Genomic DNA, 17257 nt, shown 5'->3' with positions numbered 1-17257 from the left:
TTCAATTGAATTTGCCACAGGTAACCTTTACTCGAAATGTAGTAACATCTACAACCAATATGAATTCTCCTGAGCTGAATTTAAACTGTCCCAGATAAGGGTACGAATACTTATGCAACAGAATAATTTAGGCTTTTAATTTTTAATAAATTTGCAAAGATGTTGTTAAAAACCTGTTGCCTTTGCCAGTATGGTGTATGAAGTGTAGATTGATGTGCGGAAAAAAGTAATTTAAAAGTTTAACATAAGGCAGCAACAAAACAAAATGTGAAAAAAAGGGGGTATGAATACTTTTGCAAGGGACTGTAAGTGCTAAAATTGCAGTGCATCAACCAACCAAGAAAATGTGAAAAAGGACACCCCAGTAACATTTTGATAAGCCTTTCTTTGCAAACTTGTGAAAAAAATGAGCTGCTCAAATTTCCCTCCCCTGTGACGTACAAAGGGGATCTTGTAATATTTCCATCCCCTTAATCTGCACATTTCCATCCACCTGTTCTAACACCATGGTGAAAGTTCAGGAAAACATGCTGTTGTCTTTGTCTGCACAGATGAGCACAGAACACTAGAGTTCCAGCCTCAGAGGAGACAAGAGAGCAGTGGATTTATTTATTTACTGTATATTATGCTGCTGCCGAACATATCTAATTTAAACATGCAATTTCTTTCCCAGCTGTTTTCCTTTACAGACATAACCAACAGTTTTTTTTAACTTGTGTGTTTTCAACATAAACAGTTAAATTCACACAAGTTTAAGCGCAAAAAGACATGAAAAAGAACTTAGTACTCACATGCTGTGTGACAACCGCTTTGTGTGCATGCTTTGGATGCGTGCGCTCCAAAAACCCTAAATGTACTTTCACTTTTCCGCATTTTCACATTCTGGAGACACCTGAAACTTATATTACATAATGTAAAAAAGGGCATAATAGGTCTCCTTTAAGAAACAAATATTCTTTATAAATGTCTGATTGCAAAGAGCATGTAAATAAAAAATGGACAGAGAGAAAACAATGTAAGAAAACAATTTTATTTTATATAAGAAAACCATCATTTTCAACTACTTAGACATACAAAACTTTTGGAGAATCTGATTAACATATTAGACACAATCTCTGCAAACTTGAGTACAAAATAATATGTTGAGATGAGAAACATTTCTATTATGATATTGCACATGTTCCAGATACTATGAAATGTTCAGTGGCACCACAAATAAAACATCTGTAGCAATATCAGTACCGATCACTGAAACCCTGAAACCCACAACAATCTAATCTGAAATCTCCTCCATGAAATGATTTGGACATTATTGCATGAAAAAATCAATTTTCCCCCCAGTATCTTCACATACAGTAAGTCACGTTAACACAGGCCAGATCTACGACGCAGCTGAGATTGCATTGATTTCAAGTGTTCATCCTCCACTGTACTCCTATAAGGCTCTTTAGTGGCTGTGTGGACACATAGATCTCACCTAAGCAGCATAACCTGTCGTTCTCCGGGAAGGAGGATTCTTAAAGCTGTTGCTGGAGGGCCATCATAGCACGACATTTAAAAAAAAAAAAAAAAAAAAAAAGTTTAAAAACTACTATCATTTTTCAACTGCGCAGTCCAATATAGGTCATTATATGTAGTTACGGAAAACTGCTTGTGCCACTAAAGTACTCAAACCAATAAAAATACTAAAAAATATGACAATATTTTGTTCTAAAAATAGATGTCTGTACATAGTTTAATTTGTAAACAAATTTAAGCCTTCTGTTTCTTAATGCATTTTTTTTTTCTTGTGTAAAAGTGAATTTGTTAGGTAAAAATAAACCTGGTTATTTTAATATTGACAAAATAAATATACATAAGTTAAAACATATGTGCAGGACGGCCCAAGCACTCAGTAGTGTTAAAAAAGTATCTTATGTCTGCCATATCCTCACAATCCCTTTTTCGCAGTGTCCTGGTTTGGCGTTATCTGCTGTCACAATTCGGTAACTCAAACCAGTACTGGCTTCTATTATAGTACCATTAATACTTTAAAACATCTATCAATTCTTTTCTAATGTCAAACCTTCTAGCATAAACACATATGAAATTTCATGACCTCAGGAGAAGCTCCCACTGTAAAATACATACCAACAAAAAAAACCACACCATTTTTAGAAATCCACACTTATATCGTTCTAGTTTCAAAAGCCTGCAGTTCCTAGAGGCTACCAGCACAGGACGGTTCAGTCAGGTTCATCCCCTTTGTCTTGCAACGGCCTGAAGAGTAACACAAGGCCCATTATCGGCCTGACACAGGCCTTGTCTGTTAGTGGTTAGGAAAGGCCCTTTGGGTAGGATTAGGACTGTTCTAAATCTGTTCCACAGGAAGTCCCTCCTCTTTAGGTGCTGGCTCCAGGTGAATGGGAGTGACGTTATTGGGTTTCTTAAAACTGGAGGGGAAAGATGCCGTAAAGGTCATGCACAAAATGTCAAATAAAATAAAACGATAAAGTAAAATTAAATAAAATAGATATCTGGGAAACTATTATTACTTGTTAAGTTAGATATACATGCATTTTTAATGGTCATATACAATGCTATGCTGTCCATAGAATAGAATAGAGATGGCCACTGTCTTGCAGAGTTTAGTTCAGTTGAGTGGAGGACCGCAGTTGCCCATCCCTCTAATATAATAATAATAATAATAATAATAATAATAATAAAGTAGATAAGTAAAGTTTTGAGAAATAACTTTGAATTTGGCTTGAAAAAGCCTTGTCTAAAAGTTTAAAGCCGTTGTAAAAGCTTTAAGTTTGAAAGTTTAAGTAAATTAGATGGACGTTTCTAACATTACTTAGTAATAACATGATTAGCATGTTGTTAAGATGTTTCTAGTATGATTAACAAGTTACTAGCATGTTGCTAACATGTTTCTAGCATCACTGCCATGTTGCTAACATGTTTCTAACATAATTAGCATGTTACTAGCATGTTGCTAAAATGATTAACAAGATTAACATGTTATTAACACGTTTTAACATGTTACTAACATGTTTCTAACGTTATTTCATGCTAACATGTTTTAACATGACTGGCATGTTATAATGTTTCTGACATCAATAGCATGTTGTTAACATGTTTTTGCCATGATTCTAACATGTTACTAACATGTTGTTAACATTAAACACATTGTTAACATTATAATCATGTAGCATAATAGCATATAAAATGTGTCTAATACAATTACCATGCTGCTAGCATGTTTTTAACATGATTAGCATGTTAATAGCATGATTTTAACATCAACATGTTACTAGCATGTTGCTAACATGATTAACAAGATTAGCATGTTATTAACATGCTGTAACATGATTACTATGTTATTAACACGTTTTAACATGTTTCTAACGTTATTTCATGCTAACATGTTTTTAACATCACTGGCATGTTATAATGTTTCTAACATCAAAAGCATGTTGCTAATATGTTTTTACCATGATTCTGACATGTTACTATCATGTTGTTAACATTAAACACATTGTTAGCATTGTCAACCCTATAGCATAATAGCATATAAAATGTGTCTAATAAAATTACCATGCTGCTAGCATGTTTTTTTAACATGATTAACATGATTCTAACATGATTAGCATGTTACTAGCATGTTGCTAGCATGATTAGCATGCTGCTAGCAGGTTTTTAAAATGATTAACATGATTAGCATGTTTTGAATGTTACTAACATGTTTATAACACAATAAGCATGCTTTTTGTCATGTTTTTTTGTTTTCATGATTAACTTGTTACTAGCAATGATTAACAAATTGTTAGCATGATTAGCATTTTACTAGTTTTTGACATGATTTACAATTTGCTAACATGTTTCTAACATGATTAACATGTTGCTAACATGTTTTAACATGATTAACATGTTTTAACGATAAACAAGTTACTAGCATGTAGGGCTGGTCCGAATACCATTTTTTGAGCTTCGAAGCTTCAGTAGTAATCAACATTGAATATTCGAAGCTTCGGTGGGAGGGGCTGAACATATTCTTTTCTCTAATAAAGGCAGGAATCTCTGTATGCCTTTCTGTTTGCATTTTTATTATGTCGAGAACAGTACATCCAAACGATTTTTGCTGTGGACCCAAGGGAGTGCAGTGTTGCATGTTGGTGTAATATGGACACACCACATGTTCAGAATTAATAAATTGTAATAGAACATTGCTAGTTGGATACGGCGCGCCTCACGCAGGCAGAGGTTATCTGCTTCATGAACGGAAACCGCGCTAGTGATACAAAACACACAGGTCTGTTAAGTGCAATACTTTTAATAAGGTAGCCTAACATTTTTTAACAAACAAATCACTCCCAAATCAGAAATTAGCACAGTAATTATGGCACCGTAAAGGGTAGGCTGTTTAAAAAAGAAGAACGAAAAAAATGTCGCGGTGTTTATATATAAATAAATTATTCGTATCTAAATTATTTATTAATAAATATATATACACATTATATATAACGTTTGTGTATATAAGCCTATATAAAATACATAGCCTAAGTATATTATTTTGAAACCCAAAATAAATGAGGCCCAAACATTTTTAACAAAGGTGCGTGTTTGAGCACTTCAGTCAGTGAACAATCAGCCTACAAAACGCTAAAATAAATCAAATAAATAATACATTTAAATATGAATCTAGCCTAAATAAGAATGTTAAATCGAATATTAAACAAACATTCGTTGCAAACATTACTAAAACTTCGCCCGGACCTTGTCCGACAGGACTGGCCCGAGTCCGACTGGAACCGGTCTGTTTTCTCTTTCTCTTCCCCATTGCACAGCTGTTGTTTTTAATAGCAAAGTGATTACATTTATTTTCGTTTACTTAGGTTATAAAGTTAATTTAGAAATATATTTGGAACACTTTTTATTTGTTAAATTTAAGTTTTTGTTTTTTAAAGTAACGACCAAGTCATCACGATTTCAATTAAAACCCATAGATATAAGCACGCTTTGCAGAACATGAAGCGCCAGCAAGCGCTATGTGAAACTTCATTTTTGCTCATAAAGGTAAGACTAATATATCATCCGAAACTATAAAAAAATAATTTAAATAATTTAAATCGAAAACAAAACTCTTCCTTTAGCTATAGGCCTAATGCATATGCATTTAGGTATTAAAGGCGAGTCCAATGAGCAAATGGCATCAGGGTCGTCCACTTCATCTTTTTGTCAAATACTAGTTCATTAATAAATAATTCAAATATCTCCTTACTTTTTCCCGACACATTCATGGTAATTATTTTTGCTGGAGCTTTGCGGCCAGCTTACTGTGTGCATTTAAATGCAGAGGCGCGGTTGTCATTACGACAGTCACAGCCCTAGTTTTGCTTCAACCATTCAAGTGGGTCCGACTGTACTTTATAGTGTCTCTTAAATATTACGCAATATCTCTCTCTCTCTCTCTCTCTCTTTTTTGCTGTTTCTGTGTTAGTGGCGCAGCAGCCTGATCTTCTTCATTCAAGCGCGAATGAGAACCGTTTCGCGGGGGATGCAAAGTGTATGAAAAAAAAAACCCGAATATTCGAATCTCAAATTTTAAAATCGAATGCCAACCCACCGAACGAATATTCGAATATTCTGGTCCAGCCCTACTAGCATGTTAGTATGTTTCTAACATCATTAACATTTGAAATATGATTAGCATGTTGCTAACATGTTTCTAGCATGATTACCATGTTACTAACATGTTGCTAATGATTAAGTTGTTACCATGTTACTAGCATGTTTCTAACATGATCTGCATCTTGTTAACATGTTTCTAACATCAGTAGCATGTTGCTAACATTTTTATCATGATTTAACATGTTACTAACATGTTGTTAGCTTGATTAGCATGTTACTAACATAGCATTGATCTTAATTGTTAATAGCATTATTAACATGTAACTAGCATGTTTCTAACACGATAACCATGCTGCTGGCATGTTTTCAGCATGATTAACATGTTAGTAGCATGATTCAAACATGATTAACATGTTACTAGCATGTTGCTAACATGATTAATAAATTGTTAGCATGATTAATGTTACTAACATGTTTCTTACATGATTAACATGCTGCTAGCATGTTTTAGTATTATTAACTTGTTGCTAGCATGATTAACAAGTTGTAACATGATTTGCATGTTACTGATTTTTAACATGATTAACGTTATTAAATAGAAAAGCAAATATTCGCGTTATCGCTTTAGATTACTAGCGGGATGTTTTTCATGTCACTTGCGTGAATAAAATCATTGCCTAATGCTTTCCTCCATTATCTGATACAACCAGATGTGTCAGTATGTTCTTTGCTGATTAGCTTACGCCACAACGCATCATGCAAATTTTCCTCTCGAGTTGAAGATTTTCGACTTGCACAGAAGACACAGTGTCGTGTGTTTGCGGCAATTGCACGGCATGGCGTCTATTTGCGTTTTTGCATTGACCTTGTATGTAATTTATTCGTGTGGATAATTAAATTTGCTTTTGGTGTGATCAAAAGTCTTAATTCAAAAAAAGTCATATAATATGGCCCCATTGCAAATCCAACTGAGAATCTGTAACACTTTTGGGGCACACAACTGTAATCTGACTAACCCCAACAATGTAATATATACTCACGAGTATGGTGAGATTGGAACTGCCACTACTAGTACATGGTTCTTCTTTCCGAAGAGCCTCCAGAGTCCTTTGTGATAACCTCGTACATCCAGGTCCCATACGTGCAGGCACTATGAGCAGTAAACAAGATAAGGCCATAACCTAATACTACAGTTTTAATACCCTGACCTTAGTTTTTATATATTTCTTTCTATACATTTCCTCTCTTAGTGTTTATAAGCCATTTACCTACCCTTGCAGGCTCTGCAAACAACAGCCAGACATTTGCTCCTTTGGCTCACATTGAAACAGGCAAAAGAACTCAACACTTTGCTAAGAGTAATTGCAACCCACTGTAACAACACATGCAGTGGTAACTACTGGCTAACCTGCTCTGAAATGTAGCCATTTGCTACTTGAGATACCCAACTGAAATCTCATATAGATTCAAACTAAAGGTCTTTAAAAATTCAACATACCTTTGCCAGTTCTGTCCAAGTGTTTGTATCTGTCTCCTGCTCCATTTTAATGAACATTATAAAGGTTTTTCCCTCCGTGTCTGGGATAAACGAGTCTTCACATGGGTTTTTACTGTGGTCCAGAACATTAGCCTCACTGCAGACACACAAATGATTACTGCAGTTGCTGTAATAATGCAATTTTATGGTGTTACTGTACATTAACTATACAATAGAGTATGATCTTCAGATAAAATTACCGTAGCAGGTTTTGGATTTCAATCTCATATGCGTCCTTTTTCAAGCTGTAAATAGAGAGAATATCCAAGATGTCTTATAAAGGATGTAAATAAGGCTAATATAAAAGCTAATATGGAACTATACATACCTATCTACATTTTTCATCTGAACATTCGGAATTGTGTTGAACTTGTGCTTCTTAAAGTAAACTTCCTATAGAGAAACAAGCACAAAATTTATTAAAAAACATCATTTAAAATGAGAAAACGCCACATTACTGAACTCATAGTGCCCCAGATTCAGGAAAATATACTAAATTACAAGTAATAGTTAATATAAGAATACAGATAAACCGCAGATGTTAACATGACTGTAAATATAACTCTCACTTACATGGAAGTAACCATTCATGTTTAAGCCAATGATGCCAAAGTGATAAGAGCGAGAGACATCAGGGATGACACACTCTCTCCCTTTTCTCTGTTCTGGCATCCGCATCCACATGTCCCAATCCCATAGCTAAGAGATGGCCACAGAACGAATGGATGAAAGAGGGAAAGATACTATTTTGACTAAAAGTATAGTTTCCACAGCACAACAGTTTTTAATATTGGAAAAAAATTAAGAAATGTTTCTTGAGCACCAAATCAGCATATCAGAAAAACTTATAAAGGATCATGTGATACTAAAACTTTATTATCAGAAAAAAAAATGTACTACTATTATACATTTTCAAATATAGTAAAATCATTTCTGGTCCTTACTATATACACTATACACACACACTCTTAATATTCAACAGACTGACTCTTCAAAGGTTAGAAATGTTATTCAAATGAGAGAACAAAATACTAAAATCCATAGTGAGAACAGCACTTCCCAATGGTGAGAGGAGGATTAATCACTCTGAGAAGCTTTCGTGCAAGCAAATAGAGCGGAAAATTGTGCCAAATGAGACATTGCTTTTGAGGGGTTTTGCATGTAAACTGTAAATACATAAACAGCTCTTATTTAGACATTAATGATAGGCTAAATGCAGGAATTAGCTGCCTCACCTTCTCAGGGGTTGGCCATTTGGGCTCTAGTTCATCCTTGTAAAGGCTTTTCTTAAGCACCCAGCCAAGGCCAGGCATACTTTCTACTCGGTACAACAGAGATGGATCCTCTGCTGTGTGTTCATAGCCCTGCAAAACATCACAAGGCCTTTAAAGACTTACAGTAATTTAATCTTAGCGTAACACTAATTATTATTCAGCTGAAAAAAAAAAAAAAACATGCCAACAGAAGAGCATTTTTGGAAGTTTTTACCTCCAACAAAGTAAAAACAAAAACAGCATATTTTCAAGTAACTAACACTTGGAAAAGTAACTTTTTCTCCATCACTCACTTGGTCATTCCAGGCTGAGATACAGTACAGACTGTCATCTTCACGCAACAAATGGATGGTCTGACTGAGGAAGCTAAGAGACAAATGTTGGAGAAGAAATAAATCACACATTTAAAAGACATTTAGAGAGAATGAGTCAAATGCTGTGACTCAATCTTTTCTATTAAGATGAGTTGAGCTCATTAATTCTGCACTCAGATTTTTCTAAACTAGCCTGTGACAAAAAATATGGGAGTCTGCTACCATCTAGTGGATTCAGGAAAAAAAACAGTTAAAGTCAAAAGTTTACGGAATCTGCAAAATGTTAAAATGCATGTTATTTTTTTAAGTTATGACCTGAATAAGACATTTCACATAAAAGACGTTTACATATAGTCCACAAGAGAAAATAGTTGAATTTATAAAAATGACCCTGTTCAAAAGAGTTTACATAGACTTGATTCTTAATACTGTGCTGTTACCTGAATGATGTGAAATTTGTTTTTTGTGTAGTGATAGCTGTTCATGAGTCACTTGTTTGTCCTGAACAGTTAAACTGCCCACTGTTCTTCACAAAAGTCTTTCATGTTCTACAGATTCTTTGGTTTTTCAGCATTTGTATTTTAATTTTTTTTTCAACACTGACTGTATGATTTTGAGATCTATCTTTTCACAGTGAGGACATCTGAGGGACTCATATGCAACTATTACAGAAAGTTCAAACGCTCACTGATGCTTCAGAAGGAAAACGATGCATTATATTTGCCTAAATATCATTTAGTACTGCCCTTTAGAAGCTACAGAAGATAGTTAATTGTTTCCCAAAAGACAAAATAAGTTAATTTTACCCTGATCTTCAAATTCATTTAATTTTTAGAAATTCAACTATTATTTTCTCTTATGGACTATATGTATTCATATTCATATATACACTATATTCAGGTCAGTACTAAATAAAAAAAAAACATACATTTTGTATGATTCCTCTTACTTTGGTCAAATCATTAACTATTCTGCAAGCTGTATGTAAACTTTTGACTTCAACTGCATATATAAACTATTGTATTTTATTCTTACCTGAAAAAATCTATGGAAATATCCAGGTCTTCCTCCAAGACAATGGCAAAATCTGCATCCTAAAACAATTTTTTCCCCAAAGTCAAACACTTTCAAGCTGTTTTACAATACAACTGTATATAAGGTTTAAGTCAGGTCATCATTTACTCACTGGATGCAGATTGAAGGTTGCAGTCAAGCTGGCTTTGTAGTGCTGAGACAAAATGAACATAAGTATATTAGTGCTATACTATGGTCATTTGCAAACAGGCTTAGACCACTGCAAGACTGGCCATTCATTTCCATGTAAATTGTTCAAACAAATGTCAAAAACATATCACCTGTGACACTCTAGCATTCTTAATACTGATAGGTGTATGCTGAACTCCTTTAAGACCGAAGAGATCCACCACATCCATGGGTTCCTAACCAAAAATCGTTTTTGTTAATTTTGTAAATGTGCATAAATCCTCTCACAACTGCTCAGAAGTGCAAAAAAAAAGGAGACAGTACCTCATAGTAGCCATCGATAAAAACAGTGATCATCTGTGGATTGACACCATGGGAGGAAAGAAGAGAGCGCAGCATTCTAGAGAAACAAATGTGGCTTTAATCAGGTATTCAAGGCATGCTTTCTTACATACATGATTTTTGATTTTTCCAATGAAGCCAAAACAACAGACAAAATAAAATAAAAATGACCAAAAAAGTGAAATACATGTCTTCACTATCACTTTTGGTCAGTTTAATGCATTGTTGATAAATAAAAGTATGGTGACACTATACAATAAGGTCCATTATTTAACATTAGTTAACATGAACTAAGAATGAATAATACTTCTACAGCTTTCTTACAACATCTTAGTTAATGTTACTTAACTAATGCATTATTAAAATCACAAGTTGTGTTTGTTAACATTAGTTACTACACTGTGAAATAACATGAACAAACAATGAACAACTGTAATTTTAATAGCTAACATTAACGAAGATGAATAAATAGTGTAATAAATGTTAACAAATGCAACCTTACTGTAAAGTGCTACCAAAAGTATTAATTTTCTTAAAACAAACAAAGATGTAAAAACATATATCAATATGTGTCACAGATTTAACTGCACACCCAATAAACCGCACATGATGTGGTTTGGTAGTGTGGTAAAGTACAAAGAAGTGTAAGTTTACTAACCTATAGAGATAGTTTGGTCTATTTCCAGCTATAACTGCTACTGGGACGTTGTAGACATTGTTGTTAGGCAGCTAGAAAGGACATGGAAATGTTTAGTCAGCAACACAGAATTAACACAAAATACTTTGTTCTGTCGTCTAAATGCTTTTAAGAGTAAAGTCACCTCAGGATGAGGGTTATAACAAGCACTAACAACTAAAAGTCTTATGCTTCTGCATAAAAACAATAGTTAAAAAGGGAAAATTGTAGAGGAAAAATGTGCAGAGTCTGTCCTGGCATTATGCATTTTGATAGTGATGTTCCTGATACCATTTGGTATCAAAAATGTAACAGTAAAATAACCTTTTATTAGTTGACTCTGACAAAAACATGATACTATTTAACACAGTTTGGTAGGTCAGATATTTCAGGTCAGTTTTTTAAAGCAACTGTGGTGCATTTTTCAGGTTTCTTAAGTTCAAAGGAAACAAAGGGAAAAAAAAATTAACAATGTAAAAGTCTTCCCTGTGACATTTGATCAATTTAATACATCATTACTTAATAAAAGTGAATAAAAAGTATAAAAACAAAATCTCACTCACTACAAAGCTTTGAATAGTAGTATATATATAAAAGGTATTTTAGTCACAGTATGCGTGTCTTACTGGGTCAGGATTGAACTCTATGGGAGCTGGATCCTTGCAACTACAAATGCTTCCATATCCTTCCACTTTACTGCAGAAGAGTTTCCTTCGCCGGTTCAGCTCTGTGTCAGCCCAATGGCACTCTGCCTCTGAAATAAGACACAATGTCAAAGGACAGCTTCAATACAATCCATAACATAACCGCAACAAATGAACTCTACACTCATAGTAATAGAGGCAGAAATACCTTCAGAAGCTGTCAGCTGGACCTCAGTCTTCAGTAGCACAGGATCACCCCATGTGGACAGAGCAGGAGACTTGGAGTGCTTCTCCCCATATACTTGACCTGAAAAAGTAAATAGTACATTTATTACATCACAGTGAAAAAAAAAAGTTGTTTTCAAAGTAAAGTAAGAGTAATAAGTTAAAAAGCATTGTCCTTACCTCCCTTCTTTACGACTAGAGTCCACATATCCCTCCAGCCTAAAGTGACAGCTACCTGACTCCCCAAACCTTTCAGAAGATTCTTGGCTGCATCCTTCAAGTGGAAAGTCCCCTCATCCTGAAGAGGCCAATAAGAAGTGCATTTACAGACAAAGAAAACACAAATCTGAAACCATGAGAGTGGACGGGAGATGCATTTACTTAACCTTAATAGTGAAGATGAGGATTCGGCCACGTGTGACCATGTTGAGAAAGAGGATCATGGCTTCATCCTCATGAGGAGAATAAGTATCAAACACTCTTTTGGCCATGACGTGACCCTGAAAGGAAGAGGATACAGCAAAATGTGGACAACTTAAAATAATAGTAATGATTAAAAAAGATACAGTAGGTCAAGAAAAATTAATGTTTGTTCTTACAGTTGCCTGATTTAGAACTATAACATGTATGCCTCGGCCCTGCTCTCTCATCTCATCTTCTAGAACCTGCAAAAATACATCAAATATTGTTAATATTGTTATCTGGGAATGGCGCGGCAAATGTGTCATATCATAAAACTCAGAAATTCAGACTCAGAAACACTCACAGTGGTGCCGTCCACTGCTACATAAACCTTAGATCGACTAGAGTACACCTCAATATCCAAAACCTTCCTCCCACTCGCTGGTCTGCGTGGAGTTTCCATGTTAGGCAGGGCATCATCTGAGATGATGTTAAAAGGTAGCAAAAAACAAATGTTAGTATTTCAAAACTGACAGTGTGTAAAAGTTAAAACCTTTATAAACACAGTATTAGTGTCATTACAATTCCACTCAAGTAACAGTAGGGTCATTCCATGTCAAATCAACCAAAATTCAAAAACATCCCTGGCTCAAATTTTTGATTTTGCTAATATATTTTCTGAGGAAAGATAGACATGTATAGTGTTGAAAGCCAAAATATTAAATGACATGGATGATTTTTTACTGAGCAATCCACTATTTTGTAGAGGAGGGTCAAAATGCCAATTTTTACCTGAGATTCAGAGCCAAATTACAAGGGGGTAAAAATTACTTCAGAAATACGGCAGCATCATAATGTTATTTTTACACAGAGATTGGAAGGTCTGTTAGTAAAATCTGTTGACTTTAGCAATATTTGTTGCATTATGTGCCAATGATGACTATTCAAAAATGGGGAAACAGCACTTTTCAAGTTTCTCCAAAGTTTGCATGCATGTAACTCAAAAAGTATTAAATAAATCTTAAAGGAGCAGTTCGCTTTCAGAACAAAAATTTACAGAATGTACTAACCCCCTTGTCATCCAAGATGTTCATGTCTTTCTTTCTTCAGTCATAAGGAAATTATGTTTTTTGAGGAAAACATGTCAGGATTTCTCTCCATATAATGGACTTCTATGGTGCCCCCGAGTTTGAACTTCCAAAATGCAGCTTCAAATGGCTCCAAACTTTCACAGCCGAGAAAAGAAACGGTCGGTTATTTTTTTTTTTTTTGGAAGTTCAAACTCAGGGGCACCATAGTCTCCATTATATGGAGAGAAATCCTGAAATGGTTTCCTCAAAAAACGTAATTTCTTTACGACTGAAGAAAGAAAGACATGAACACTTTGGATGAAAAGGGGGTGAGTACATAATCTGTAAATTTTTGTTCTGAAAGTGAACTACTCCTTTAATGCCCTTTTAGATATTGGTTCTTAACAAACTTGACTTTGTGCACCTTTATTTTTAATGCCCTATAAGATTCAGTTCCAGAGATATTGGAATTTGAATACGGCTCCAGGAGTAAATCGTTAAATTTAATACATTTTCAGTGGTCAAAAACCAAATGTGGGTCACTCTGCAAAAATATGATATTTATTTTCTTTTAAAGAGGACCTTGTTTTCATCTGTGAAGATGACTGCATTGAACATACCTGTTTTGAGTGCCATAAATATTATTTTTCCCAAAGTGTGTACGCCTATAACTCAAGAAGTATTAAGGATATCACAATATGATTTTAGATTCTAGTTCTTAATAAACATTTCTTTCGGAATCTTGAGTTTTCAAGGCACTACATCAATCAGTCGCAGAGATATGGGACCTCAATGTGGCTCCTGGTCCAGATTGTTGAATATTACCCAGTTTCAGTGGTTAAAAAAACAAATGTTGGTTGAAAAGTTGACAGGTTTCCCCATTTTTGAATATATATCGCCATATAATGCAAGAAAGATTGCTAAAGTCAACAGATTTTACTAACAGACCTGCTAATCTCTGTGTAAAAATACAATTATAATACTGCCATCTTTCTGGAGTCATTTTACTCCCTTGTAATTTGACTCTGAATCTCAGGTAAAATTTGCCACTGACTCAGTAAATATTCATCAGTGACATTTAATATTTTGACATTCATCGCTGTACATGTCTATCCTTCTTTAGAAAAAATATGAGCAAAATTTTAAGTCAGGGACCTCTGGCTGACATGGACTGATCCAGTAATGTTTTAAATCACATGAAGCCAACATAAAACTATGTCCACAAAGGCACTTTATGACATTACCATACTCTTGAGCTGCATCATCCTCGCTAGCAACTCTCCTTGTATCAAGAATAAGTTTAATATTCACAATCACTGTGATCAGTAGAAACAGGACAGCACTGGCCTGCAAATACACATACACACATTATCTAAATGGAGGCATTTCACAGAATTCTACTGCATTTAAATATAGCCAGTTATACATGCTACAAACTAACCCTATCCTATCAGAAAACCTTCTGTAAAGTTACAACTTATATTTGCAGCATTACATTTTTTGAGCAAGATGAACTAAAAAAATTAACACAAATTTCAATGCATGTGTTCAATGCCACACTCAAACATTATCCGTAATTATGACATTGTGGCAAAGCCATGGATCAACAGTTATTGTTATGAGTTAGTGATTTTCATTTATTATTTTTTAAATTGATTATTCTATGAAGACACACTGTAATTCTGTTCTAGTCAACAATAATAATAAAAAAAAGAATTCATAAAAAGGCAAAAACAAACAAACAAATAAATCCACTAAAAGACACAGAGGCAAATACAAGTAAACTTTAGGTTGAGTTCACCATCACAAGGAAAGACAACCAAAACATTTAATGTAAGTATTGAAGGATCTTAAGAATCTTATTAAGTGGCATGTGCTGACCTGGCAGATTCGTCGTACTGCTCTTTTGTTGGTGAGTCTGTATTTCCAGGTGAGGTAGAGGCTACGTTGCTGGCGGGGGATGAAGGGTTTGGCTCTGGGGTTGGGTGTCCAGGTGTCCATACCTGCAGTCCTGCCCGCTGCTCCTGATCACAACACCTTCCTGCACCCAGCAACGCCTGCGATCACGTCTTCTTCATCTACAAAACACGATGCAATCCCAGCAGTTAACGTTACAAATGACAGACATAATACTTTTAAAATCTTCTTGCAATGTTAAAATGTAACACAAGTTTAACATAGGTTACTACAAATGCTTTATGAGCAACTACAAAAGCAACGTTAAACTGTATTGTAAGAGTAGTAGCCTCTGTGCATGTGGACGAGCGAATCATTTTAATAACTCGTTAGTAATAGTGAGTAACGTTATTGCTAACAGATGGAGAGGTAACGTTAGCTATCTGAGCACAACAGCTGAAATTCCATTTTAAAGGCAATTTCTATTCACACTGACATTTCTGTTGACTGTAAGGCAGCACAGAATAAATGCTAGTGGCTGTTTACCTCAGCAGCATGTTATGTTGCACGGAAACGACGTCCCGCCTCGCCAGGAAATATAACTACATAAAATTTAGTTTATGTCGGGGTTAGTAACGTTTGGCCATATGCAGGTAATGCATTGTGAAGCCAGATTGCAGCATAACGCCACACGTTCGCTTTTCAAAATAAAAGCCCCTCATTTTTATTTTCCTGCCAATAAAATAAAATAAGTCATCACTCGAACTCGTAATGTTTAAAATTATAAAATTAGAATAATGAAACATAATACGATATTACAATTAGCTCAAAGTGTATTTTGGCTGAAAATAGTCATTTAAAGAACATATACGACTCAAAACTAAATGCTGTTTTGCCCTTCTACCAAACTTTAAGGTGTAAACGAGAAACACAAGACTCTTTTGAAAAGTCTAAGGTGATTTAATTATGTAGTAGTTGTTTTAATTGCTTTGTAAAATGTCAAATGACAAAACTCTAAACAAAATTAGAACTAACAGTGTTTCACATCACATACCCCTGCTGAAAAAAACAGCTAAAACCAGCCTAAGCTGGTTGGCTTGTCTTAGCTGGTTTAGACTGGAAGTAGCTGGTTTTAGCTGGTCTCCCAGCCTGGCTAGGCTGGGAAAGTGGCCAAAACCCCTCTAAAACCAGCCTGCTGACCAGCTATGACCAGCTAAACCAGGCTGGTTGACCAGCTAAAACCAGCCAAACAGCCTAGGCTGGTTTTAGCTGTTATTTTTTTCACCAGGCACAGGTTAGAGGAGGTTGATTTGTGGCTAGACCTGTGGTGTTTAAATTTAATTACAAAACTAATATTTAGTGGATCTTTGACTTTATTTAATAGCAGTGGCAAGTTTGTCACAAATATCCAAGGTCAGCAGGATATTATCTTTGTTTTCAGCTTTTTAGGTATTAGATATTTTAGTCGAACAGATAAATATGCATTTATTTTTTCATCACTACAGGCATATTACTGGTCATTTTTGCAAAGAAGAAATGCCCAATTCCCTGTTTACAAACTGTGTGAACAAATTTATCAGATCATCTCTAGCAAGCGGAAAAGGGAGGAGTAAATAAATGCCTTTAATTGTTCTGTTGGGTATTGACATGTTTTTATGTCTGTCTAGCACAATTTTTCTCTAGAAAAAGACCCAGTGCAAAAGAAAAACATGGGACTTCTGTCAGCTTCTGGTTACTTAGGTGAGTCTTTTTACATAAATCAATTGACTGTTCAAGAATCAGCTGCAAAACAATCCACTGGTCTATTTTATCAATGTTTATCTTAATTCGTAGACCTGGTTTAATTGGTAAACTCCACAATATACTCTGAGAGAAAAAGATTTGACATTTTAACATGCATTATATAACTTTTCAGTGCTGTTTTCCTCCCTGTTCACACATGGAGCATTTGAAGTTATGGATCAGTATGAAACCGTCAAGGATTCTCACTCAGAAATTGCTCTAGAGGTCCAGCCTGACAGCAGACAACACTCCAGCGGGGGAAATTTCACTCTTCGCTGC

General features: G+C 34.9%; 1 protein-coding gene across 1 annotated transcript; it reads right to left on the bottom strand.

Annotated features, from left to right (window-relative positions):
- Window positions 1–1014: 1014 nt before the first annotated feature.
- Window positions 1015–15874, bottom strand: pomgnt1 (protein O-linked mannose N-acetylglucosaminyltransferase 1 (beta 1,2-)). Its single transcript, XM_073851647.1, has 22 exons — window positions 15743–15874; window positions 15182–15378; window positions 14545–14647; window positions 12595–12710; window positions 12428–12493; window positions 12215–12328; window positions 12009–12126; window positions 11812–11910; window positions 11586–11713; window positions 10942–11012; window positions 10266–10341; window positions 10094–10177; window positions 9925–9966; window positions 9774–9832; window positions 8718–8790; window positions 8386–8514; window positions 7724–7849; window positions 7479–7543; window positions 7351–7395; window positions 7112–7247; window positions 6654–6763; window positions 1015–2432 (listed from the first exon to the last, which is right to left on the bottom strand). Exons 2-22 carry the CDS (start codon window positions 15299–15301, stop codon window positions 2351–2353), a joined length of 1962 nt encoding a protein of 653 aa, XP_073707748.1. The 5' UTR covers window positions 15302–15378; window positions 15743–15874; the 3' UTR covers window positions 1015–2350.
- Window positions 15875–17257: the final 1383 nt, after the last annotated feature.

The sequence above is a fragment of the Garra rufa genome, chromosome 12 (assembly GCF_049309525.1).
Source record: "Garra rufa chromosome 12, GarRuf1.0, whole genome shotgun sequence".
Classification (NCBI taxonomy): domain Eukaryota; kingdom Metazoa; phylum Chordata; class Actinopteri; order Cypriniformes; family Cyprinidae; genus Garra; species Garra rufa.
The sequence above is the reverse complement of the archived record's forward strand: the minus strand, read 5'-3'. Positions and strand labels throughout refer to the sequence as shown.

What these genes read in the sequence shown, in the direction of transcription:
- pomgnt1 (XM_073851647.1), bottom strand. Translation starts at nt 15,301, where the DNA reads ATGGACACCTGGACACCCAACCCCAGAGCCAAACCCTTCATCCCCCGC. An exon ending in TTATCGATGGCTACTATGAG is followed by an intron (nt 10,178 to 10,265) that starts GTACTGTCTCCT and finishes ATTTTTGGTTAG; the next exon opens with GAACCCATGGATGTGGTGGA. An exon ending in AGAATGCTAGAGTGTCACAG is followed by an intron (nt 9,967 to 10,093) that starts GTGATATGTTTT and finishes ATTTTGTCTCAG; the next exon opens with CACTACAAAGCCAGCTTGAC.